Consider the following 26627-nt stretch of genomic DNA (forward strand, 5'->3'; position numbering starts at 1 on the left):
CTCAATAGCCATGCACAGATTCAGAGGTCACCACTTGTGGAGCATGACATTGCCAGGATGGAATGACTAGGACTGAAACCCACAAAAAGACACAATGCTCTTGCTCACTTAAAATCCATGGGGTCACCATAATTTGACAGGTGACTTGAAGGCATTTTTGTTATTGTTGTGTGCCTTCAAGTTGTTCCCAACTTATGATGACCTTATCACAGGTTTGCCATTGCCTTCCTCTGAGGAAATGTGACTTGCCCAAGGTTATCTAGTAAGTTTCATAGCTGACTAGGCATCTGAATCCTGGTATCTAGTCTCTATATAAACACACCACAACAACAGGGTTTCCAATCTCATAGAGCAGAGGCTCCTATTCTTCACCCCCTAGATGTTGTTAGATTGGCAAGAACCAGAACCCCAAATTGGTCCAATGATCAGCAATTCTGAAGTTGTAGAATAGAGAGTTGTAACTACATATCTCTTCTAACTCAACTTTCTGTTATGTAGCAATACACAACTAAAGTATTCCTCAAAAGTTCCTACTCAACTTCTGTTTATAGACTGTTTATAACGATGGAGAGTCCACCACCCTTCAAAGCCATTTATTGCACAATAAAACCATTTTTACAGTAAAAAGTTATTCCAAATATTTAAATAGAATCTTTCTTGTAATATGAATCCATTTTAATGAAGTGGAATATGCTCTGGAATAGCAGGTAAGAAGCTTGCTTCATCTTCTTTATGACACCTTTCAGATATTTAAAAATGGCTGTCATGTCACCTCTTCTCCAAGTTAAACAGACCACAGCACCCCTAAGCCATTTCCCACAGGTCTTGGTTTCCAGACCTCTGATTACACTATGTAACAAAATTTGAAGAAAAAAAATCTGTTCCTGGTTTCAAAGTGTTATTTCCTGTTTAATTGTGTGCTGCTTACTTTGAAAGTAGTTGTTATACTCCAGAAACTTGGTTTTGTGGCTGCCACAAACTATGTTGAATTGGTTGAGATATTCATTGAAAAACTATAGCAACACGTGCTGCAGAATGTCTCACAAAAACAAAGCTTTTGCAGTTTAATAAACCTTTTCCATGTTTTTATGAGAGAATCAATTAGGAAATGACATTTATAACCAAGGTTCAAAAATTGTGTTACATAGTGTTAACCTGATGTCCTTCTCTGGACATATTCCATCTTCTTGATATCCTTCTGGAACAGTGGAGACTGGAAGTCCACTGTTTTTAAGGTGGAGTCCAAACCAAGCAGAAAGGAATATCACTACTGCTTTCCTTAATTTGGAATAGAATAAGACCCTTCTTTCTACAGGGAATGCATTACGAGAGTCCCCCGTGGATGCCTGAAACCATGGACAGTACCAAAATCTAGATTTCTGAACCATGGTTGATTACTTATACTTAGGAAGTTCTTCCTAATGTTCAGGTGGAATCTCCTTTCCTGAAGTTTGAAGCCACGGAACAATGGCTTCAAACTACAGGAAAGGAGATTCCACCTGAACATTAGGAAGAACTTCCTCACAGTGAGGGCTGTTCGGCAGTGGAACTCTCTTCCCCGGACTGTGGTGGAGGCTCCTTCTTTGGAGGCTTTTAAACAGAGGCTGATTGGCCATCTGTCGGGGGTGCTTTGAATGCGATTTCCTGCTTCTTGGCAGGGGGTTGGACTGGATGGCCCATGAGGTCTCTTCCAACTCTACTATTCTATGATTCTATGATTCTAACCCACTATCACGGAGTTAAAGGGGGGTTAGAAACAACACTGTCTGTGGCTGCCCCACAGAAGGCTGGGAAATTGATTAGTGTCAGTCTTTTTTATGTGTATTTTAATAGTATTCTGTTTTATCTGTCTGTTTTAATGATGCTATACCCCGCCTTCAGCTGTGAGGAGAGGTGGGTAACAAATAAATGTATTCTTATTATTTCCAACAGAGCCCCCAGTGCGCAATGGGTTAAACCCTTGTGCCAGCAGGACTGCTGACCGACAGGTTGGCGGTTCAAGCCCAGGGAGAGCTGGTGAACTCCCTCTGTCAGTTCCAGCTTCATGCAGGGACATGAGAGAAGCCTCCCACAAGGATAGTAAAATATCAAACATCCAGGCATCCCCTGGGCAACATCCTTGCAGATAGCCAATTCTCTCACACCAGAAGCGACTTGTAGTTTCCCAAGTCGCCCCATACATGAAAAAAATATTTCCAGCTTTCCTTCTGTACTTTTCTCAACAAATGCTTGCCCAACAAGGTGGAGGGTCAGCGCTCAGCCCAAGCACAACACAGAATCCCACTGGAGGATCAAGAGATGCCCACAAACACTTCTGTTTTCTTGGCCATGGATAACTGAAACCACAGAAAGTAAACTTGCAAGTATATTCCTGTTGATGTAGTGTAGAACTGACCAAGAACATCTAGGAACTCATCACTGAAAATCTAGACTACATTAATTTTTGAGGAACAGTTGTAGCACACTGGTAAGGGAGCATGGTTTAAATGTAGAGGATCTCAGCTTCAGTCCCTGAAATCATCAGGTACTGTTGGCATAGACTCTTCTGTAAAAGCCCAGAGAGCTGTTCCCAATCAGTTCAACATAACTGGGCAAGAGAAATCAATATTCTCTTTAAGTATAAAAGCATTCTATATCCCTAAGTAGGAAAATGAATGTGCTTTACCTGAACAGCAAGACAGGCAGCATTATCAGAAAGCAAAATTTGTTCATCTGTAAAATAAATATAAAGAAAGAAGGAATGTCAGAAATAGTGGCTCTTTCCTCTTTCAATAATTGCAGCTTGTTTAGGGTGCAAAAATAAATGGTGTACCAACATAAGGAGACAAACTGCTTTAACATGAATCACATGCCCTATTACATTAATGCTGTTTCTAAAAGCCTGTGGCCTGAAGGACCAGAAATATTACTCGTAGATATGTCCTCACAATTTAATGCATTATCCCAACAGTGAAAAAAATCCCAACAAAGACCCTGTGTTAGTCTTTTTCTTTCTTTTGTAAAATATAAATAAAAGGGCAATTATTCATTTCCCGATAGAAATAAAATCCAACAACTTCATAATTTCTCTTGCTAAAAAAAGTAGAAGCATTTGGGAACCTACAAAAAACCCACCCCAGTTTGCAGTTAATATCGCACACTGTGTCTAGGTCTGTCACCCAAAAGAAAGATGACAAGTACACAGCAATAAAAATTCCATGCTTAGAAGACTAGGGCTGCTACCTATTAGTCTTCATTACTTTGCAGTCTTCTGACAACTGTAGCAGGCTGCTGAGCCCCAAATGGGGGCCATAATGTGATCTGATGATATATGAAGAGCTGCTAAAGGGAGCCTGAACCATCCTAGCCTATACATTTTAACAGTTCCTTTTTACAGAGAGCCCACTTTACCACAAGACTTCAAAAATCTGCTGCCTCAGCTATTGGCGCAGTAAATCTGCCAACTGGGCCTGCAAACCACATCATTTTACACTGCCTACAGCAGCCAATATAATGAGTCAATAATAAACCAAGGACCTTATAGGCCATGGATAGCTGGTTTATATTGGCGGATACAAGTTTAGCACAAAACAAAAACAAAACCAGATAACCACCACAAAGGGTTCTCCTTTTAACAAGGTCTCCTCCCCTCGCCTCCCTCCATACCTGTCCGGCTCCAGTTAATTACACCGAAGCATATTTGAAGAAGAAAGCACAAAATACGCACCTCTCAAGGGCTGATATAAGGCAGCATTCTCAGGCCAAGGTTCTGCTGCTGTATAAGGAGAAAAACAGTTTAATTCAGAATGTAAACCGTGTTTGTCACTGATTTTAGGTAAATAATTATTTCCGTTCAAATGGCCAGTGTCTTCCTTCAACTACCACCAGTTTGAACTACATCAAGTATCTTCGGGTTTTCTCCTCATATGGCTGAGCATCCAGCTTGATGAAGAAGCAAGATTCACTTCTATAATAATCATGCTGGAATATGATTACATGGCCAATTACGTAGCACATGCCAAATCTCACAACTTACCAAGCTATTCCAATAGGTTACGTGACTCAAGATTGATTTATAAAGCAATGTCCTACAGAATATACTATTTTCTGTTATGCCTTCTACATAATGCCATATCCTAAAACACAGTGAAAGAAAGAAAGAAGATTCCAACAAGGTGATATTCAACCCCATGTACAACAGCACAGTGACAAGGCTGAAAACCACTGGGCTAGAAAAGAAAGTAATATCAAATATTTATAATATATTACTTACCTGGCGGACTGAAATGGAACAGGTTAAAAATTGTATGATAAAATTGGCCCAAAATTTAAGAAGACCAGTTCAAATGAAAGAATGGAAACAAATGTGGAACAAAAAATTAAAATATACATATGCAATGGATTTGAAAGAGAATTGGATAAAAATGTTCCACAGATGGTATACTACACCGAAACAATTAGCCAAAATGTATAAAACAGTTTCTGATAAATGCTGGAAATGTAAAGAACAAGTTGGCTCCTTCTATCACATGTGGTGGACTTGCAAAGAAGCAACAAAGTTCTGGATGAAGATTCATGAAGAATCACAAAAGATTTTAATAAGAACATAAGAAAACCAGAGTATTATCTATTCGGATTTACAGATTTAGACTTACAATTGACGGAACAAGAAGATAAACTTTTTACTTATATTACGACTTCCGCTAGAATTGTTTTCGCTAGAGAATGGAAACAGGAATCAATCCCACCAATTGAGGAGTGGGTGGAGAAGATAAGAGAAATAAAGGATATGGACGAATTGACTTTTTTGTTGAAGAAAAATACAGGCAAGATAATGAAAAGAACGAATTGGGACGATCTTCAGGACTATCTGGATAATTTGAGAAAATGAAGATTACGAGAGACAATTTTGCTATTTTTTTTCTCCTTAGCAAGAAAAAATATTATTGAATAATAAGAAAATATTATCCAAGAAGATGGAATGGAAGTCATTTTTTTTGCTTTTTGTGTGGGTATATTTTTGTAGATTGTAGACTTTTACCTTTCTCTCTTTTCCCTACTTTTCTATACCTTGGTTGTTCTCACTCTTTCAATGTAGTATAAAAATTTAATAAAATTCTTTTTAAAAAGAAAAAGAAAACCACTGGGCTAGGTGAAGTGGCCCTCTGTCATGTGACTAGGAAAGAAAGGGAGTGACTTGGTAGCTGCTGGGTGACATGCGTATAAGTGGAAGGAAGGGAAGGAAGGGAAGGAAGAAAGAAGGGAAGGGAGAGGGTGGAAGGTGTATGAGGGAAAGAAAGGGAAGAAGGAAAGAAAAGAGAGAGGGACAAGGTATATGATGGAAAGGGAGGAAGAAAAAAAGAGCTACTAACAAAATGCAAATCTGGGCAATGCTTGGTATATACAGTAGAAAGTATATAAATGTTAACAATTATACAACAAATTGAGCAACTCATTCACAGCATATCAAATAAAGTTACAGAACTATACACTTGTACCTAGGAGCAAGCCCTGCTGAATTTAGTAGAGATTGCTTCTTTGCAAACATGCAGAGCCCTGCCTCAATATTCAATTCATGTGTAAGCATCATGAACCAAAGTCTATAAAGACCAGCTGTGCACTTGTTAAGGTTTAAGCTTTCTTCAATTGTAATCTAGTTATTTGGCCACTATTTAAAAGATCAGCAATTGCCTAAGAATATACCATATATACTCGAGTATAAGCTGTCCCTAATATAAGCCGAGGCATCTAATTTTACCACAAAAAACTGGGGAAACTTATTGACTCGAGTATACACCGAGGGTGGAAAATGCAGAAGCCACTGGTAAATTTCAAAATGAAAATAGATCCCAATGAAATTATTTTGGGGCATCAGTAAGTTAAAGGTTTTTGAATATTTACCACATTTCAAAGAAAAACAGTAAACTAGCTCTGTAAGTGGAAAAGTAGGGTCAACAAAAACAATATGGTATTAACAATAACTTAATAATAATAATAATAATAAAACTTCATTTGTATCCCACCCTATCTCCCCATGGGGACTCAGGCCAGCTTCCAACATAGTAACAGGCAAACATTCAATGCCTACATAAACAATGCAGAGCTAGATAAAGATCTATAATTATATATACTAATTTTACATATGCATTTCCCCAAAATGTTTGCAAATCCTCTCTCTATATATGTGCATTTTCCTCCTGCGGTATTTGCAACCCCTATATATTTATGTTTATATCTATCTAGAAGTCTGTGTGTGTCTGTGTGCATTTCCTCTGCAATATTTACAAGCCCTATATATCTATATTCATATATATATATATATATATATATATATATATATAGACATATCTCTGTATATAGATAATTATATCTGTATAGCATTTGCAAAGACTTGTAAACATGTGAGGTGAAAATTCATATATAAAATTAATGTATATAGATAGATAGATACAAATATAAAGGAACATAGGCATTGCAAAGGCTTGCAGGGGGACATGCTTATACAGTAGAGTCTCACTAATCCAAGCCTCGCTTATCCAAGCCTCTGGATAATCCAAGCCGTTTTTATAGTCAATGTTTCCAATATATCGTGATATTTTGGTGCTAAATTCGTAAATACAGTTATTACAACATAACATTACTGCGTACTGAACTACTTTTTCTGTCAAATTTGTTGTATAACATGAAGTTTTGGTGCTTAATTTGTAAAATCATAACCTAATTTGATGTTTAATAGGCTTTTCCTTGAGCAGTCCTTATAATCCAAGATATTCGCTTATCCAAGCTTCTGCCGGCCCGTTTGGCTTGGATTATTGAGACTCTACTGTATATCTGTAGCAGAGATTAACAAATATTTCAGGGGAAAATGCCTTTATAAGATTAATGGGTATATGTATTCTTCTTCCTGACTTGCAAGGGCTTCTTTCCCTTTTCAAAACATTCCCTTGGTTAAGAGCAAGGGAGGCTTTGCAAAAGTAAACACTGATAAGGGAGGGTAAGATGAGAGATAAATATATCATACATTGCAAGCAGAGGCCTCCAGGCTCTGCTGCCGGCTTGACCTTGACCCCATTATAAGCCAGGGGAGGCATTTTCAGCTCATAAAAAGGGCTGAAAAACTTGGCTTATCTTCGAGTATATACGGTAATATTGTTGGGACATAACTGTTTGATGCTATGATGTCAAACAACACTTATATCTATGTATTGCTTTACCTAAGGACTAATTGTTTTGAAGACAAATTAAGGATGTCTTACTGTGAAAATCTATATCTATGTAGGAAAATGGGAAGTAGTGAGGTTTACCATACTGAAATAAGACAGTAATATAAAACAGTAATTCTAAAATAGTTTGTCTATAAAAAGGAGGGGGTCAAAAACCACAAATGGGATTCATTTTCAAATACTGTATATACTCGAAAATAAGATGCATTTTTCAGCCCGTTTTTTGAGCTAAAAAAGCCTCCCCCAGCTTATAATGGGGTCAAGGTCAAGACGGGCAGCAGAGCCTGGAGGCCATTGCTTGCAATATATGATATATTTCTCTCCTTCTTATCAGTGCGTTTACTTTTCCAAAGCCTCCTTCCCTCTTAACCAAGGGAATGTTTTGAAAAGGGAAAGAAGCCCTTGCAAGTCAGGAAGAAGAAAAATATATATCCATTAATCTTATAAAAGCATTTCCCCCCGAAATATTTGTCAAACTCTCCTACCTCTCTTAACCCCTGCAAGCTTTTGCAATCTCTATGTTCCTTTATATTTGTATCTATCTATCTATCTATCTACATTAATTTTATATATGAATTTTCTCCTCATATGTTTGCAGGTCTTTGCAAATCCTATATACATATAGATCCATGTACCTGTATATCTGTATCCATATACAGTAGAGTCTCACTTATCCAAGCTAAACAGGCCAGCAGAACCTTGGATAAGCGAATATCTTGGATAATAAGGATTAAGGAAAAGCCTATTAAACATCAAATTAGGTTATGATTTTACAAATTAAGAACCAAAACATCATGTTATACAACAAATTTGGCAGAAAAAGTAGTTCAATACGCAATAATGTTATGTTGTAATTACTGTATTTACGAATTTAGCACCAAAATATCATGATAATAATAATAATAATAAAACTTTATTTATACCCCGCCACCATCTCCCCAATGATATATTGAAAACATTGACTACAAAAAGGCCTTGGATAATCCAGAACTTTGGATAAGTGAGTCTTGGATAAGTGAGACTCTACTGTATATACATTATTTTTATATATGAATTTTCCCCTAAATCCATTCTAAATGTCTAAATCCATTTGCAAGTCTCTGCAAAACCTATATAGATATAATTATCTATATAAAGAAAGATGTCTAGATAGATATGAATATAAGCTATATAGGGTTTGCAAATATTGCAGGGGAAATGCACACACACACACACACAGAGGATTTGCAAACATTTCAGGGGGAAATGCATATGTGAAATTAGTATATATAATTATAGATCTATATCTAGCTCTGCATTGAATGTTTGCCTGTTACTATGTTGGCAGCTGGCCTAAGTCCCCATGGGGAGATAGACAGGGTGGGATACAAATTAGAAGTTATTGTTGTTGTTGTTGTTGTTGTTATAAAGTTATTGTTGATACTATAATGTTTTTGTTGACCCTACTTTTCCACTTATAGAGCTAGTTTATTTTTCTTTGAAATATGGTAAATATTCAAAAACATTTAACCTACTGATGCCTTGGTTAATGTAATTTTATTGGTATCTATGTTTATTTTGAAATTTACCCATAGCTGCTGCATTTTCCACCCTCAGCTTATACTAGAATCAATAAATTATCTCAGTTTTTTGTGGTAAAATTAGGTGCCTCAGCTTATATTCGGATCGGCTTCTACCCAAGTATATACAGTAGATATAGGTTCTATGAATTGGGGAGCCAGGCCTTTTGGTAACCATGGTTTTGGTTATTTGAAGACTGCACTTTTCTACCCTAATGATAATCAAAAATCATACAACAGAAATATACAGTGGGAACAACGCAAATAAAACACACATTTATATTTATTTTTATTGATAATAATTCAGTTACCACACTCTACATAGCTGAAATTATATTAATGCTTTCAGACTTTTTAAGACTAGATTTTATGGGCTGGCCCCTGAGATGAGGCTTAACCTGGGAAAGCAGAAAAAAAGGTCACTGAATTCCGTGAATGTTATTCTGTTCTGCTAAAAAGGGGCGACTCTCCTGCCTGCCCTGATCGTTTGGGACAAGGATAGGTCCCAATTCATGAAATAAATATGTTTGTTTTACAAGCACAGTATTAAAGAAATACTCATGAGTATCACCCATGCTTTTCTGATCTAGAGGCAATAGGTCATATTACAAGAAGCAGTAATGTGAAGGGTTGGGAGATGTCTTAACAAGAGAGAGGGAAAATGAGCACACAACATTTTTAATGTACAGCATGACTCTTGCCTTGTGAACAATAGGTGAAGGCATAATTTGTAGAATAATAGCCACTAATATTACACGCTGCTTCAGTTCTGTCATATTTCCAATCCATCAAGTTGATTAATGCTATAATAACTCCCCACAAACTTATCATTTATCTAATAATGAAGTCAAACCAAGTTTATCCTTCGGCCACTGGATTCTTTTGGTCTTTAGCTATTATTTGCCCGTCTATCTATGCCGCACTAATACAGGGAGGAAAATTATGAAAACCAAGCATGCAGCTGATACCTTAAATAAAAACTGGCTTTGATTAAAAAAAAAGAGAGAGAGAGAAAGCACCAGTGATATTTTACAAAACTCCTCTTGCGCTCTTGCCATTTCTCAGAGCTAAGAGACATTTCAGGAGTATCACTGGTATGGATTTCGGATTCCCATAGAAGGGAAAGATCATAAGAAAGACTTTTGGTGATTGGTAACATGTGCTTTTCTTTAACTAAATATACAAATGGGGCAAAGTTGCACCAAACAAACAGCAGAGGCAATTGGCACAGCTACTGCCCACTTATCAGACTTCCAGAGATACAAGTGCAGTTTAACTCGTCTTCCCTGATATATAAACCTGATCTGCCACCTCCCTTCAGCTAAATAGAGCAGGGGATTGACCACCTTCTCCAAATTGCTCTCCAATGAAGAAGAGCTATTTTATAGGCTATATGCAGTAAGACTCCTGTATCCACAAGGAACATGTTTCCAGCCAGAGCACATTTATCTAAAATTATGGATACAACCAAACACCATTAAATTACATGGCTTGTGATCTAAGTATGCCACAGAATTGTTTTGGAGGACCTAGAAATCCCTAGAGACAATCCACCAACGGGTGTAATTATGGTCTAATTATACCTGCAGCTCCTATAAAAAATAATGTGGGTGACATGCTCAGCTACTGACTATTAGAATGATTAGTCGATCATTCTGGCCCCCTTCTCCCATAGCTCAGAGCTGTTGAAAAGAACTGTAAGAACTGTTCTTATATCCCGCCACCATCTCCCCAAAGTGGAGTGGCTTACAAGGGGACCATGTCCAGCATAAACAAGAGTTACGAAGTTACATAATTGTAAACACATAAGAAATAAACAATATAATTAAAACCAGAAAAGAAAAACATCATAAAATGCAACTGATAGTAAATCCAAAGTAACATGTTGACCATGGCTTAAGAGAGCCTTCAGTGATCCATGATTTGACATCTGGTATTACCTTTTTTGTTCATTTATTGCATTAACTCTGAGCTGCGTCAACTGTTAAGGGCCGTTTGGACCATCAACAGAAGAAATATGAGAGCACTATGAACCAATGTCAATGGCTTTCTTTTGCCCAATGTCAGGATCTGATCAATATTTTTGGTGGTGGTAATGTTTCAACTCTACTAGGCATCAGCACAGATTGCATTAAAAAGGACTCTGCTATCACAATTGCAAGTTTTCTTTCTTGATATGAGAAGCTATACATGATCATTCTTACTTCCCTTGAAGACGGCCCGGAAGTTACAGCTGGTCCAACGTTCGGCAGCCAGACTAATAACGGGGGCGAGTTACAGGGAGAGATCTACTCCCCTGTTTAAGGAGCTCCACTGGCTGCCGTTCATCTTCCGGTCCCAATTCAAGGTGCAGACCATCATTTATAAAGCCCTAAACGGTTTGGGACCCGCCTACCTTCGTGACCGTATCTCCTATCATAAACCTGCCAGACCTCTCCGATCATCGGGGGAGGCCCTCCTGTCGCCACTACCTATATCTCAGGCTCGCCTTGTAGGAACAAGGGAGAGGGCCTTCTCTGCGGTGGCCCCTCGCTTGTGGAACTCGCTGCCCATTGAAATCAGGCAAGCCCCCACCCTTTTAGCCTTCAGGAAAGATTTAAAAACATGGCTCTTCCGGTGTGCTTTCGGAGAGTAAATGTTCTATGCTACTCCCCCCCGATATTTATCCTCTAGACTGGTTCACTATCTGATGTCCCGTCCCTCGAGGTTTTATTCTGATCCCTTTCTCACCCAGAGTTTTAATTTTTAATCTAGTTTTTAAATATAGTATTCATGCGGCCCGCTCGTGTTATATTGCTGTTTTGATCTTATGTTGTACTGTTTATTTTATGTAATGTATTATTTAATTGTATTATGTTATGGTTTATTGTATTGTCTTGGGCATGGCCCCATGTAAGCCGCCCCGAGTCCCCGTTGGGGAGATGGTGGCGGGGTATAAATAAAGTTTTATTATTATTATTATTATTATTATTACTTGGTGAAATTAATAATTGATGGCTCAAATACATGGTTCTGTATGTCTTGTTCCTACCTAGGGACTCCACCTTCCATGATCTCAAAGGCAAGACAGTTCTTTTTATCATGTCAGAAGCGAATTGAGAATATACTGCAAGTCGCTTCTGGTGTGAGAGAATCAGCCATCTACAGAGACGTTGCCCAGGGGATGCCCAGATGTGTGGGAGGCTTCTCTCATGGGAAGCTGGGGCTGACAGATGAGAGCTCACCCCTTGATGATGCAAGGGTTTAACCCACTGCATCATCACGGCTCCCTGGCAAGACAATATGGAGCTGGCATTTTGTCTAAATCCATTTGAAAGACCACTGTTTTTACACTTCTTGCCTGCTTTATTCCATAATTAGGAGATGTTTATAAACAGAGTTTGAGAATGTTAATTTTTGAACTACAATATCAGATTATCAGCAGTAGCTCGTATGATGACTTGGACATTCCAGAAGTTGTGCTGAAAAAAAGCAACTTTTCCAAGCCCTGGCTATACCTAGTTGCTGTCCAAAAGAAAAATCTCAGGTGTCCCTAAACCAGAGCCTTCCAAACTGTGTGTCGCAACACATTACTGCATTAGCTGCAGTGAGTATGTGTGTCAGGCGAATGTAACGAGAAACCTCTGGCTATGGGAAATAAGCAATAAATCATATGTTTTTAAATATATAAATGATAGGGTCTCATGAGATATACACACACACACACACACACACACACTGTAAACTTTAGGTCTGCCTTTTAGATTCTTTTTAATGTTAAACTGTGGATAGCTGAATTCATGAATGCGGAGAACCAACTGTCTATAAGGCCTCATTACTTCAGCAAGGATGCAGTCAGTTTGAAACTATAGTTAGAAGATCTCTCCTCCATTAGTAGTGATCAATAAAGAATGCACAAATGCATCCCTTTATGAATTAGCTGCCTCATCGTCATCCAGCATAAATACCTATATGAAGGCGCAATCAATTTCAAAATGTACTCCGAGCTCTCTCATTAAATTGACCTTATGCTACTCAACAGAAAGGGTCAAGAAAACAAATTCATTGAGCTAGAGATTCAATGGCTCTTCAAGGAACATGACAAAAAAGACATGCTTATCTAAAAATGAAAAATATATCATTCCACAGTTCAGAAACTTATGAACACATCCATCATCTTTCCTTATACTAATTAAAGCTAGAGCCCTATGTTCACTTGCTAAGGATTGAGTGCCAAGAAACACAATGAACCTTACCCCTAAGTAAACCTGCTTGGAGTTGCAAAATAAATCCACAAACAACATAATGACAACCTATAGTCAAAATGAGGTTTCGATCAAAGATGCACATCTGTGTAATCCAAGTCTTACCCTCATGTAGGTGTAAGATTGTATTTCTCATACAAAGAAAGCAAACATAAAGAAAATAAATTTGCATTTCACCTGAGAAGTAGCAAATGCTATTCACTCTCGAGTTAAAGCTTACTTTCTGCTCCTTATTTTATTTTGCTTTATACGCTTCTGTACATTTTCTACGCAGGGAAAAAGAGTACCTAATCCTTCTATAACCTGGGCTTAAGATTCACTGAAAATGATTGTACTTGCTTCCATGTAGGTATGTATAACTATTCCAGGATCAATTTCAAGTATGCAAATCACAGCATTAAAACTGGTGTTGTAATGTATAAACTTATATTTCAAAATTAAAAAAATACTGTATACTTAGAAGATAATTAAATCACACTAAACTTATAGGTGCTTTAGATTTGAATAAATATGCTTAGGATTGGACGGTAAGCCAGGAGTCTTTTTATTTGCCGGCCAAGATAACTGTACTAAAGCACTGCTAGATTACTCAACGGACTCCTTTCAATGCATTTTCTTTGCTTTTTTATCAAATACACTTATGATTTGCCAATATTTGTCTAATAGTACTACAACACAAAACACACAAAGCACTACACCACTTGCTTATATGTTAGAATTGCCTTCTTGTACAATATGGTCCCTACAGAGGCATGTTGAAGGATCTAGAAAATTCCTAGAGAGGTATCTTCTGTAAGAATTTTCCAGTGCAACTCTAGGACAACTTCCAGTAGAAGCATACCCTAGAACAGAACTGCACAACATGCAGGAAGAGGGAGGAATGGACTGCCTTTCCATCTGCCAAATTGTGCAGGACTACCATACAATTGCCTGGAAGAATTTGAAAAATCCTAGAAAGGGCACATTTTGTCAAATGAAGGTTTACGAAACAATGGTTACATGGCCGACAGATACCAGATTCTTACTTTATGGCCCAGATACAGTTCAAATAGAAGACTGGATCTTACCAGAAGCACTAGGAAGATGTAGATAACAGAAATGTGTTTGTTCTCTATTGCATATTCAGACCTTCATTCTCTACTGCCTCTCTCATGTGAATGCATCTGTCCAGGAGCCAGTTCAAATAAAATGTCCATCATATGTGCTACAATATATACTAAATAGCAACTTTCAATGTATTGACATGTTTTGTGGTACATATTTGCCAAAAATGTTTTGCGAATACAGCTGAAGATGGGCATCTCATTTTCTCTCTCTAATGAATGAACGTTATCATTGAAAGGCTATGGAGAAGTCATACATAATTTAAAGGTTAGGGATATGTGTATCAGACCGGTTGAAAAACATCTTCAGATTTGATTAAATTCCTGGATTAGGAATTCTCCTTCCTTGAGCTACATGGAAATCTTTTCAATATAATTCTGGATGCTAGCAATTGCTTTTAATGTCCACATTCTTCCCACAATGCTCTGGTCACAGGGATTTTGCAACAAGCCAATTTAATACGTTAGTTTAGCATACACACATTTGTTATTCTGTCTGCCTTGTTAGTCGGAGTGCTGTTGGATAGAATTAGGTTTGTCTGCAAAAGAACTTTGTGTGGCATCCTACATATTTATTATGAGCACAATCATAGCTCCAGCTAATACATCAACATGCCTTGTGATTCCTTTATTTTATCACTTTTGAACTTGTTTGTTATGCAATGCTTTTGACACGAAATAAATAAATCAACATGCCGAGGTGGGGGACACTTGTCTTTGCACATCTGTGTGTTGCTCTGAAAGTGAATTTCTAGTGAACCAACGAGTTGTGAAGGTCTCTTTTTTCAAAACAATCTTTTCAAGCACTCCCAAGGCATACGATCAAAAGGGGCATCCCTCATTCTTTGCACAAAAAAAGCCTTTCCCCAACCCACTGTATAACTACACAAAAGGGGTAACCTTGTTTTATTTTCAATTTACAGAGAGAGAAAAAGGAATGCTCAGGAAAAATCTCTCTCCCTTGGATCCACTAATCTATCACTTCTGCAACCATTTTTCTGACCCAACATTATCAACTGATATTTAAGTTCCTGCTGTAAGAAAGATTAAAGCCTGATACCATCTGAAAACCAAGACGTTAACTTTCAAGTAGTATAGAGAATTCATTTTCTTATCCTGAGAGGTCATTTGTGATACATATATGATTAATCTCTATAAATCCTCATACATGTCTGGGCTGCATGTATCAGAGGTTTCCTTCAAACACAATTTTGAGCACTACCTTGTCTGACAACGTGTTTGAAATAAAGGCATACGATTATATTTTATAACAGATTACGGCATGTGTTGGTGGGGGGGGGGGGGAGGGAAGCTGTTGCCTCTGTTGTTCAGAAGCTCCACAGCTAAAAACAGCAGGATTCTACAGAGAGAAGCGCAAGCAAATAATGATTTCATCATTATCCAGTCAACATCATTACCAAAGGACTCTTAAATGATATGGTCATCATTTTATACTTAATCATTAGTGCATTAGAGCAACAGACTATGGTCAGCATGTTCGAAGAAATGTGACCAGACTTACCAAGTGGGGGGGCAACATTTTAGGAATGCAATATTCACAATAAAACTAAAGTGCTGCAGAGATACAAGCAAGAAAAGAAAAGCTATTATTGTGCTCTTTGTGTTGCACGGCATATCCCATCATCCTTTGAAAATATGGACATTAGAATCCAGCACATCTGAAGGGGAGAAGGCTGGGAAAGACCGCTGTAAGCTTCACCGGAGAGAAGTAGAGAACAGGGTTGCTGTGAGTTTTCCGGGCTGTATGGCCATGTTCCAGAAGCATTCTCTCCTGGAGTTTCGCCCACATCTATGGCAGGCATCCTCAGGGGTTTGTGAGGTCTGATGGAAACTAGGCAAGTGGGATGTATATATCTGTGGAATGTCCAGGGTGGGAGAAAGAAGGCAAGTGTGAATGTTGCAATTGACCACCTTAATTAATTAATTCAAAGCCTGGCTACGTCCTGCCTGGGGGAATCCTTTGTATGGAGGTGTTAACTGGCTTTGATTGTTTGTCTGGAATTCCCCTGTCTTCTGAGTGGTGCTCTTCCGACCCTCCCCCCCCCCCCCCACATTAAGTCTAGTCATGTCTGACTCTGGGGATTGGTGCTCATTTCCATTTCTAAGCCGAAGAGCCGGCATTGTCCATAGACGCCTCCAAGGTCATGTGGTCAGCATGACTGCATGGAGCGCTGTTATCTTCCCGCCAGAGCAGTACCGATTGATCTACTCACATTTGCATGTTTTTGAACTGCTAGGTTGACAGAAGCTGGGGCTAACAGCAGGAGCTCTTCCCACTCCCCAGATTCAAACCGCCAACCTTTCGATCAGCAAGTTCAGCAGCTCAGCGGTTTAATCTGCTGCGCCACCAGGGGCTCCGTTCTTTATTTACTGTCCTAATTTTAGAGTTTTAAATACTGGTAGCCATATTTTATTCATTTTCATGGTTTCAGCCTTTTTCCTGAAATTGTCTGCATGCTTGTGGATGTCAATGGCTTCTCTATGTAGCCTGACTTGGTGGTTATTAGAGTGGTCCAGCATTTCTGTGTTCTGAAATAATATGTGTGTCCAGGTTGGTTCAAGTGCTCTGCTATGTCCGACTTCTCTGGATGAGTTAGTCTGCAGTGCCTTTCATGTTCCTTGATTTGTGTCTGGGCAATGCTGCATTTGGTGGTCCCTATGTAAACTTGTCCACAGCTGCATGGAGAACACTTTTTAAAAAGTCAACAACCACACTGAAGCTATGACCGGTGTAATCATAGACCAAGAAAAATCTTCTAATACATTTCTAAACTATTTATAGTATTGTATAATCACCCTAGAGCTCATGTAGTGAAGATTAATGTTTTACTGCAGCTATACCAGTTGCAGTTAAATTGGAACTGCATTGCAAAGCAATTGTTTTCATGAATGGGACCTTCTATTACTAGCCAATCAAATTTCATTTTTATTACCAGTATAAAGTTTCCCAATTATAACGGTATTGCCATGCATATATAATAAGAAAGTAGGCATTAAAGAAAGAAAGGGGAAAAAAGGCAGAAAATAAATCCATGTGGTGTGAAACTTTGGATGGTTTTAAGACTGCAACACATCAAATGGGTCCATTTACTTTTAATGCCTCTGATGCCCTTCAGTAGCCCATGTCTTCAAAGCAGGCTTACTCAACCAGCAATCTGTAAGAGGTTTGGGAGTAAAACTCTCATCATAAGATAAAGAATGAAGGCTGCCTAAAAGCTAAAACATTGTCTGGGATACATTGATGGTGCTTCTGTAATCCCACATCTTTCCCAAGCTACCAAAATCACAAACTGGAATCTTTCAGAGGTATCAAGCTACACTGGGGAAGGGAAGAGCCTATTTATATGTTAAGTTGCATTTTAATACAATTCTATTTCTTGCCTTGATCCTTGGGTAAGAAATTGTTATCATCATCATCATCATCATCATCATCATCATCATCTTACTATGTAAAAATAGTCATTTTCAACAACCCATGATGCTGTGTACAGTCCAGTAAGAGATGAGTGTAGCGAATAAGAGATACAAATGTACAGATCCTATACCCAGGTTCTGTAAGTTCTCCTTCTATGACTACAACACAAATTCAAAAAATGAGATTATGCAAATGAGGGAACATTACAATTCAAAGAGAAAGACAATATGAGATAAGAGCAATTAGTTGACTTTAAAAAAATACATGAAGGAAAAGCCATTTCTCTCTTCCTCAGTCAAGGGACCAAAGCAGAGCTTTCTAAATATTTCAAGTTGGTGACAAGCTTTTTCGACATCCCTTCTTGACATAGTAATTCAGTTTACTAGCAAACCAGAGGTTAAACCAACCCCTCATAAAGTGATAGAGACACATGCATATATTGTAACAACTAAATGTATGGGGACACAACATATATAATGAAAACCTTTTATTTATAGTTTTAAAATATATAATTTACTACTTGTTTCACAAAAATGCAGAGGTTTCACATTACATTTGCACGATACACCTGACATGCTAACATGCTAACACCCATCTTGGACAGCTCTGGAGTAAAGGATTATGGGATGAGGAAGGAACAGGTTTCAGTTTAGAAAACTGATACAGAGTATATCAGGCCCTTCTCCATTGCCATATAAAATCCAGATTATCTGCTTTGAACTGGATTATATGGCAGTGTAGACTCATACAATCCAATTCAAAGCAGATAATCTGGATTATCTGTTTTGATAATCTGGATTTTATGGCAGTGTTGAAGGGGCCTCCATGCTTCTTAAACTGGTCTGGGGGACTGACAGATTCCTCCTCGCATCAGCCAGGGATCAGCCATAAATTTGTGTCTTCTGAGTAGAATGTTTTCCCTTTTATGTTTCCATTGTGGACCCACAGTATTCTATCAGACAACGCCATGAGTAGCACCAGAGTAGATCTTGATGTATATTGATGGTCACATATCTATATCTAATCTAATCTAAATTTATTTAAATTTAATTTAAATTTAATTTAAATTTAATTTTATTTAATTTAAATTTAATTTAAATCCATAATAAAAGCGAAAACCTGTATGTGTATATGTGGCACAGGTGTCCGCTCACACAGACAGCCTCTGGCCTCCACAAACAAGCTATACTTCCCAGGCCTCAGAATCCAGCAAGTCACCTCTTTGCACTGACATTACAGTTACAGCGAGCTCCATGAACATGTAGCCCAGCCCCTGCCAATGTCCTTCCCAAACACTACGACCCACCACCCAAGGAATGCTTTCGTTTGGGGACCATTTCATCCTAGAGTTTGCTTTTTCTTCCACCACAGGCAGGCATCCCAGGGTTCTCCATTGTAGTGGAATTTGCATGGCCCCGCCCACTGCCCTTTTCTTTCAAATTTCTCTGCATAATAAACAGAGAATAATTGAATGTGTTGTCAAAGAATTGAGCTGCAACTAAACTTACTGGAGGACTTTGGGGATTAACTGCACATGGTGGAAGTTGTAGTTCATCCTGCAACAAGTCAGAGCACTGTAACTCCTACTGGGGAATTTAGAGGAGTTGTAGTTCACATACACCCAGAATGCTATGAATCCAAACAATGATGGGTCTGGACCAAACTTGCCATGCATACCCGATATGCCCAGATTTGACTACTGGTGGGTTTGGAGGGGAATTGGCCTGGAAGTTTGGGAGTAGTAGGTACTGGGATTTATAGTTCACCTCCAATGAATGAGCACTTCAATAATGACTATCTTTTAAATCTTTCCTTTTAAGGATGGTTTTGGGTCTCTTTATGAAAACTTTTACTCCCTCCCCCCACCTTACCCACCCCCTGAATTTTTTCCCTACGTTGGTGGTACTTTTTTTGCCTCCCTCACTGAGGCAAAAAACTACCACCAACAGGCTTCAGCCTACTCACTCTAATAGGCATGACACATACAGTCCCCATGACCTACTATATATCCTGCCGCTGTTTAGAGTGGGATGGACCATGCATAATGGACTTCCATATGGGAGTTGTAGTTCACCTGCACCCACTGAACCCCGCTGACCCTGGACCTAGACTACACTTGGAACACAGGAAAAGAATGCCTTTCTCTAATAACCCTGGCACCGCCGGGTCCCCAAGCTAGTAAATCAATAAAATTCAATAATACCAATAATAATAATATCATCAGACCTCCCACATTACCACCAATCTATACACAGAGTAAAAGTGAAAATCTGTATGTGTGTATGTGGTAGGGATGTCCTCTTACACAGACAGTCTCTGGCCTCTACAAACAGCTTTAATCCACAGTGATGGTGAACCACCAAAGCCCTCCTTCCACTGACATTGCAGGTTACAGTGAGCGCCACATCCCAGTGTTCCTTTCTTATTTATTTATTTATTTATTTATTATTTCCAATATTTCTACCCCGCCCTTCTCCCCGAGGGGACTCAGGGCGGCTTACACAACTGGTAGGATCACTACCAGTACATCATAATACAATAAAATAAGAATAAAACAGTTAAAATAATTAAATAACATAATAAAATACAATATATAAAAATTAAAAACAATGCAACACCAAATATATATACCAATCATCCATCAGACCTTGTGCAAAAGCCTTAATCCGATCCATGTCAATGCTAACTGAGTTCATTCATTAAATGCTTGCGCGCATAGCCAGGTCTTCAGCTTCTTCCTGAACCCCAAAAGGGATGGAGCCTGCCGGATGTCACTGGGGAGGGAGTTCCACAGCCGAGGAGCCGCCACCGAGAAGGCCCTGTCTCTCGTCCCCACCAGCCGTGCTTGTGAGGCCGGTGGGATCGAGAGCAGGGCCTCCCCGGATGATCTTAAGGTTCTCGTGGGCTCATAGGAGGAGATGCGTTCGGACAGGTAAATTGGACCAGAACCGTTTAGGGCTTTGTAGGTCAAAACCAGCACTTTGAATTAGGCTCGGTAGCATATTGGCAGCCAGTGGAGCTGGCTTAGCAGGGGGGTAGTACGCTCCCTGTAAGCCGCCCCAGTTATTAATCTGGCTGCCGCCCGTTGTACTAGCTGGAGCTTCCGGGCCGTCTTCAAAGGCAGCCCCACGTAGAGCGCGTTGCAGTAATCCAAACGAGCTTTCTTTCTCAATTGGTGTGGAATTTGCATGTTCCCGCCCACTGCCTCTCCTTTAACCCTTTTCTATTCTTTTCTATGGCACATAGAAAAACATAGTCTACTGGGAATACTGGTGGACTTTGGGGGTGATTGACCTTTAACTCTGGGAGTTATAGTCCACCTGTATTCCATGAGCCCTCTGAACCCCACCAATGATGGATCTGGACCAAACTTGGCACACAGACACAACACGGCCAACTATAAATACTGGCCGTGTTTGGTGGTGATTGTTCTTGACATATGGGAGTTGCAGTTCACCTGCATACAGAGAACACAGAACCCAGCCAATGACAGATCTAAACTTAGCACATAGACCTAACACCACCAACTGTGCATACCTGCGGGGTTTGAGGTGATTGACATTGGCATCAGAGAGTTATAGTTCACCTGTATTCAGAGAACAGTGAACCCAGCAGATGATGGATCTGAGCCAAATTTGGCACATAGACCCAAGATGGCCAACTGTGAATACTGATGGAGTTTGAGGATTAACTCAAGTTTTTTGGGAACTGTAGTTCATCTACATCCTTATGCTTTTTCTAATGGGAACATTCATTAAAAACAACAAGAAAGACTGGGGTTTTTTCTAAGAAACAGCGTAACATATGAGCAAACTGATATTATCTAATATCCAAAAACAAACAATGCATTTTTCAAATAACCTGGGCACTGATGGGTACCCAATCTAGTATACAGATAAAACTTTCTGACTTCCTTTGCACAGGCCTTCCAGAGTGGGATTCATGCACCCTTTCTACACTGCCCAGTATCCCAGGATCTGATCCCAGATTATCTGCTTTAAATTGGATTAAATGAGTCTCCACTACCAGATAATCTGGGATAAGAAGATAATCTGGATCAGATCCTAGGATATAGAGGCAGTGTGGAAGGGACCATGGAGCACAAGTCACTGGCTCCACCACTTAGGCTATCAATTTGCATTTGGCTACAGCTTTACAGAAACAGATATTGTGTTCTTATTGTGTCTTCAAATCGTTTCTGACTTATGATGACCCTAAGGCAGGAATGAAGTCCAAAACACCTGGAGGGACAGAGTTTGTCCATGCCTGCCTTAAGGTAAAGCTAGCACTTGGAGTTTTTGGCAAGATTTCTTCGGTGTCAAAAGGGTTGCCATTGCCTTCCTCTGAGGCTGAGAAAGTGTGACTTGCCCACTTGCCCAAGTCATATCTGGCTCTGAACCAGTGCAGGGTTCAAATGGAGCATCCTACACTTATAAGGGAAGGAGCCCCTCCACTGACCATAAAATATAGAGGAGGTCTTGCAAGGCTGAAATCTACCTGTACCTGAAAGAAGGGATTCAAAGGCAAGATGGGAAACTTGCTTTTGGACTATGATTCTACGTGGCGTTGCTGACTAAAGAATTTTGGAAGATGCGATCAGGAAAGTAACAAGGAACAGTGATCTGTAGGCCCACTTTGGTAACCTTACTGTTGTTATGCTTGTTCAAGTCATTTCCAACCAATGACAAACCTATCACAGGTAATTCTTGGCAAGATTTCTTCAGTGGGAGTTTGGCAGTTGCCTTCCTCTGAGGCCGAGAGAGTGTGGTTTGTCCAAGATCACCCAGAGTTTCCATTATTATTATTATTATTATTATTATTATTATTATTATTGTTGTTGTTGTTGTTGTTGTTGTTGTTGTTATTATTATTATTATTATTATTATTATTATTATGTATATTTATATCCCACTTTTTCTCTCTCTAAGGAGACTCAAAGCAGCTCAGAATTAAAGCACTGCAGTACAACTTAAAATATACAAATATACAAGAATTAAAATAGTATTGAACATAAAAACGAATAAAATCGCAATCTTAAAAACCTTCTCGTTAAAAGCCTCCCTCCTAGCCTTCAGAAGGAAAGTAAAAACCTGGCTCTGGAATCAGGCATTTGGAGAATAGCGCAGTGCAATAATAGTAAAGGTAAAGATAAAGGTTTTCCCCTGATATTAAGTCTAGTAGTGTCTGACTGTGGGGGTTGGTGCTCATCTCCATTTCTAGGCCGAAGAGCCGGTGTTGACCATAGACACCTCCAAGGTCATGTGGCCAGCATGACTGCATGGAACGCCGTTACCTTTCCGCCAGAGTGGTACCTGTTGATCTACTCACATTTGCATATTGTCGAACTGCTAGGTTGGCAGAAGCTGGGGCTAACAGCGGGAGCTCACTCCGCTCCCCGGATTGGAACCGCCAACCTTTCGGTCAGTGAGTTCAGCAGCTCAACGTTTTTGTTGCCACCGGGAGCTCCAGTGCAATAATAGATTTGGAATATGTGCAATGACTACACAACGGCCGTAGACTACGATTTCTGGATGGTGTGGCAGCATAAGGATTTGAACCCTGGCCTCTAGAGTAGCAGGGTGCCCCTACTGTGGAAGGAATGTAATTTCACACTCCTTTTTAACTGACAAGGGTTCGTGCTTTGGAACTTTAGCCTTCTCTGCCCAAGGTGACTCACAAAACTAGAACTCCCAGGATCCCATAGCCTCGAGCCATGACAGCTAAAGACATGAGGAGAGACAGGTAAGAGACAGGTAAGAGAGACAGGCAAACCAAGCCTATATTACAGTAGAGTCTCACTTATCCAACACTAGCTTATCCAACGTTCTGGATTATCCAACGCATTTTTGCAGTCAATGTTTTCAATACATCGTGATATTTTGGTGCTAAATTCGTAACTACAGTAATTACTACATAGCATTACTGCGTATTGAACTACTTTCTCTGTCAAATTTGTTGTATAACATGATGTTTTGGTGCTTAATTTGTAAAATCATAACCTAATTTGATGTTTAATAGGCTTTACCTTAATCCCTCATTATCCAACATATTTGCTTATGCAACATTCTGCCGGCCCATTTATGTTGGATAAGTGAAACTCTACTGTATTATTATTATTATTATTACGGACACAAAAACACAGTATGACACAGCAAACCAGATGTATATGCTGGATTTCGTATCACAAAATCACAAGTCGGACACTTCCCAAGCGTTTAGGGCTGTGTGATGTATTTTTGAATGATGCGCACAGATCCCAGTAGGGTGGCCTTTTGCGTTTGACAGATCGTGATTTTGTCAATGTTTACTGTTTTCAAATGCCGGCTGGGATCTTTTGGCATGGCACCCAGTGTGGCGATTACCACTGGGACCACCTTTATTGGTTTATGCCATTATTATTATTATTATTATTATTATTATTATTATTATTATTAATAATAATAATAATACTACTATTATATAGTGGTGCCAAACTTGTTGTATTCACTCTGCAGTGTATCCTGCCCTCTAGGTTTTACGACTTCAACTCCCACAACCCTCCACTGCTTGACCATTGATGAAGGATTCTGGGGGATGAAGCCCAAAACATTTGGGAAACACTCTGTAGAAACACAATCCAACACTTCCACTTTTAGGCCCTTCAGCTGCGAGTGACTGCGATTCCCATCATCCCCGACTGCTCGGTGCTGAGGCTGATGTGCAGCAGCACGTGGGGGGCCCGAAGCAGCACTGACCCTTCTCCCATGTCTCCCTCTCCCTGTTCCCTCCCAGCTTCTCTCACCCGCGATCTGGGTCACGAAGGCTTCCGCGACCAGCGACATGCTTCAATCAGAGGAGGAGGCGGGTCCTCCCAAGCAGCAGAGCGGCCTTTCCTTTTCCCTGGGCCGCAAGGGCACCGGCAGGAAGAGCAAGGCGCCGGCAGCTGAGACTCCTGCGGGAGAACTACATCCGGGGCCTGCTCCGCCCCTTCGTCTCAGGCCCGGACAGGCGCGCGCCGCTCTTGGTGCTCAAGTGAGAGGCAGGCCTCTGCAGGGTTTCCAGGGAGCGCCTGCAGAATTAATGTACCGAGAGAGTTGTGGATTAACAAGGAGCCCCCACTGGCGAAGCGGGCTACACCGCTGAGCTGCTGAACTTGCTGACCCACAGGTCGGCGGTTCGATTCCGGGAAGCGGGGTGAGCTCCCGGTGTTAGCCCCAGCTTCTGCCAACCTAGCAGTTGCAAATGTGAGTAGCTCAATAGGAAGATAAGGGCGCTCCATGCAGTCATGCCGGCCACTTGATCTTGGAGGTGTCTACGGACAACGCCCGCTCTTCAGCTTAGAAATGGAGATGAGCACCAACCTCTAAAGTCGGACACGACTAGACTTAATGTCTTTACCTTTACCTTAGCCTTTTCTGACAAAGAGGGTTGATGTTTCAACAAACCACAACTCCCAGGATTCTATAGCATTGAGCCATGACAGTTAAAAGTGGTGTCAAACTGAATTAATTCTACAGAAAAAGTAAAGGTTTCCCCTGACGTTAAGTCCAGTCATATCTGACTCTGGGGGTTGGTGCTCATCTCCATTTCTAAGCTGAAGAGCCGGCGTTGTCCATAGACACCTCCAAGGTCATGTGGCTGGCATGACTGCATGGAGCGCCGTTACCTTCCCGCCGGAGCAGTACCTATTGATCTACTCACATTGGCATGTTTTTGAACTGCTAGGTTGGCAGGAGCTGGGACTAATAGCAGATTAAGGTAAAGGTAGAGGTTTCTCCTGACATTAAGTCCAGTCGCGACCGACTCTGGGGGTTGGTGCTCATCTCCATTTCTAAGCCAAAGAGCCGGCGTTGTCCATAGACACCTCCAAGGTCATGTGGCCGGCATGACTGCATGAAGCACCGTTACCTTCCCGCCGGAGCAGTACCTATTGATCTACTCACATTGGCATGTTTTTGAACTGCTAGGTTGGCAGGAGCTGGGACTAATAGCAGATTAAGGTAAAGGTAGAGGTTTCTCCTGACATTAAGTCCAGTCGCGACCGACTCTGGGGGTTGGTGCTCATCTCCATTTCTAAGCCAAAGAGCCGGCGTTGTCCATAGACACCTCCAAGGTCATGTGGCCGGCATGACTGCATGGAGCGCCGTTACCTTCCCGCCGGAGCGGTACCTATTGATCTATTCACATTGGCATGTTTTCAAACTGCTAGGTTGGCAGGAGCTGGAGCTAACAGCGGCTGCTCACTCCGCTCCCGGGGTTTGAACCTGGGACCTTTCGGTCTCCAGCTCAGTGTTTTAACGCACTTCGCCACCGGGGCTCCTACAGTATAGGTGCACCCTTAATATCTTGGGCAGCCACTCAGCTCATTACACCCCAGAACCCCTCTGGAATTTCCTTTAACAGTCTCAATGAGTTCCTAAGGAGGCTGTTCAGGTCCTGAACTATTGCTTGGCAGCTGTGTGGGACTGGATGGGGCAAACAAATTGAAACTGAATCCAGATAAGATAGAGGTCCTCCTGGTCAGCCGTAAGGCCACGGTGGTCCACACTCTTGTTACATCCTGTATAGGTTACTGCAATGCGCTCTATTTGGGGTTGCCTTTGAAGACTGTTCGGAAGTTTCAATTGATCCAACAGCCTGGTTGCTCACCAGAGCAGCCTACAGGGAGCATACAGCCCCTACTATGTCAGCTCCACTGGCTGCCAGTCTGCTACCGTGCATAATTCAGATTGCTGGCTTTAGCCTATAAGGCCCTAAACGGTTCTGGTCTAGCTTACCTGTCCGAACGTATCTCCTCCCTATGAGCCACTTTGGAGATTAAGATCATCTGGGGAGGCCCTGCTCTAGGTCCTGCCTGCTTCGCAAGCACGATTGGTGGGGATGAGAGACAGGGGCTTCTCAGTGGTGGCCCCTCAGCTGTGAAACTCCCTCCCTAGCAACATTAGATCAGCCCCCTCCCTCCTAGCCTTCAGAAGGAAAGTAAAAACCTGGCTCTGGGATCAGGCTTTTGGAGAATAGCGAATTGCAATAATAGTTTTGGAATATGTGCAATGACTGTGGAACAGCCTTAGGCTACAATTTCTGGATGGTGTGATTTTAATATT

At 40.5% G+C, this 26627-nt stretch overlaps 1 protein-coding gene across 3 annotated transcripts in view; it reads right to left on the bottom strand.

Annotated features, from left to right (window-relative positions):
- mtx2 (metaxin 2) overlaps positions 1-24497 on the bottom strand; it is a 56197-nt gene extending 31700 nt beyond the window's left edge. Inside the window, exons 1-3 of one of the 3 annotated variants that reach the window (XM_008118946.3) lie at positions 24326-24497; positions 3707-3754; positions 2666-2712 (exon numbers count right to left, since the gene is read on the bottom strand). In XM_008118946.3, coding sequence (XP_008117153.1) covers positions 2666-2712; positions 3707-3754; positions 24326-24365 — 135 coding nt within the window. In that variant the 5' untranslated portion in view covers positions 24366-24497. The remainder of the gene's footprint in view (positions 1-2665; positions 2713-3706; positions 3755-24325) is intronic. The other 2 variants (XM_008118945.3, XM_062964169.1) reach the window with 2 other exon arrangements.
- Between the last annotated feature and the right edge of the window lie 2130 nt (positions 24498-26627).

Source organism: Anolis carolinensis, chromosome 1 (assembly GCF_035594765.1).
Source record: "Anolis carolinensis isolate JA03-04 chromosome 1, rAnoCar3.1.pri, whole genome shotgun sequence".
In the NCBI taxonomy this organism is placed as follows: domain Eukaryota; kingdom Metazoa; phylum Chordata; class Lepidosauria; order Squamata; family Dactyloidae; genus Anolis; species Anolis carolinensis.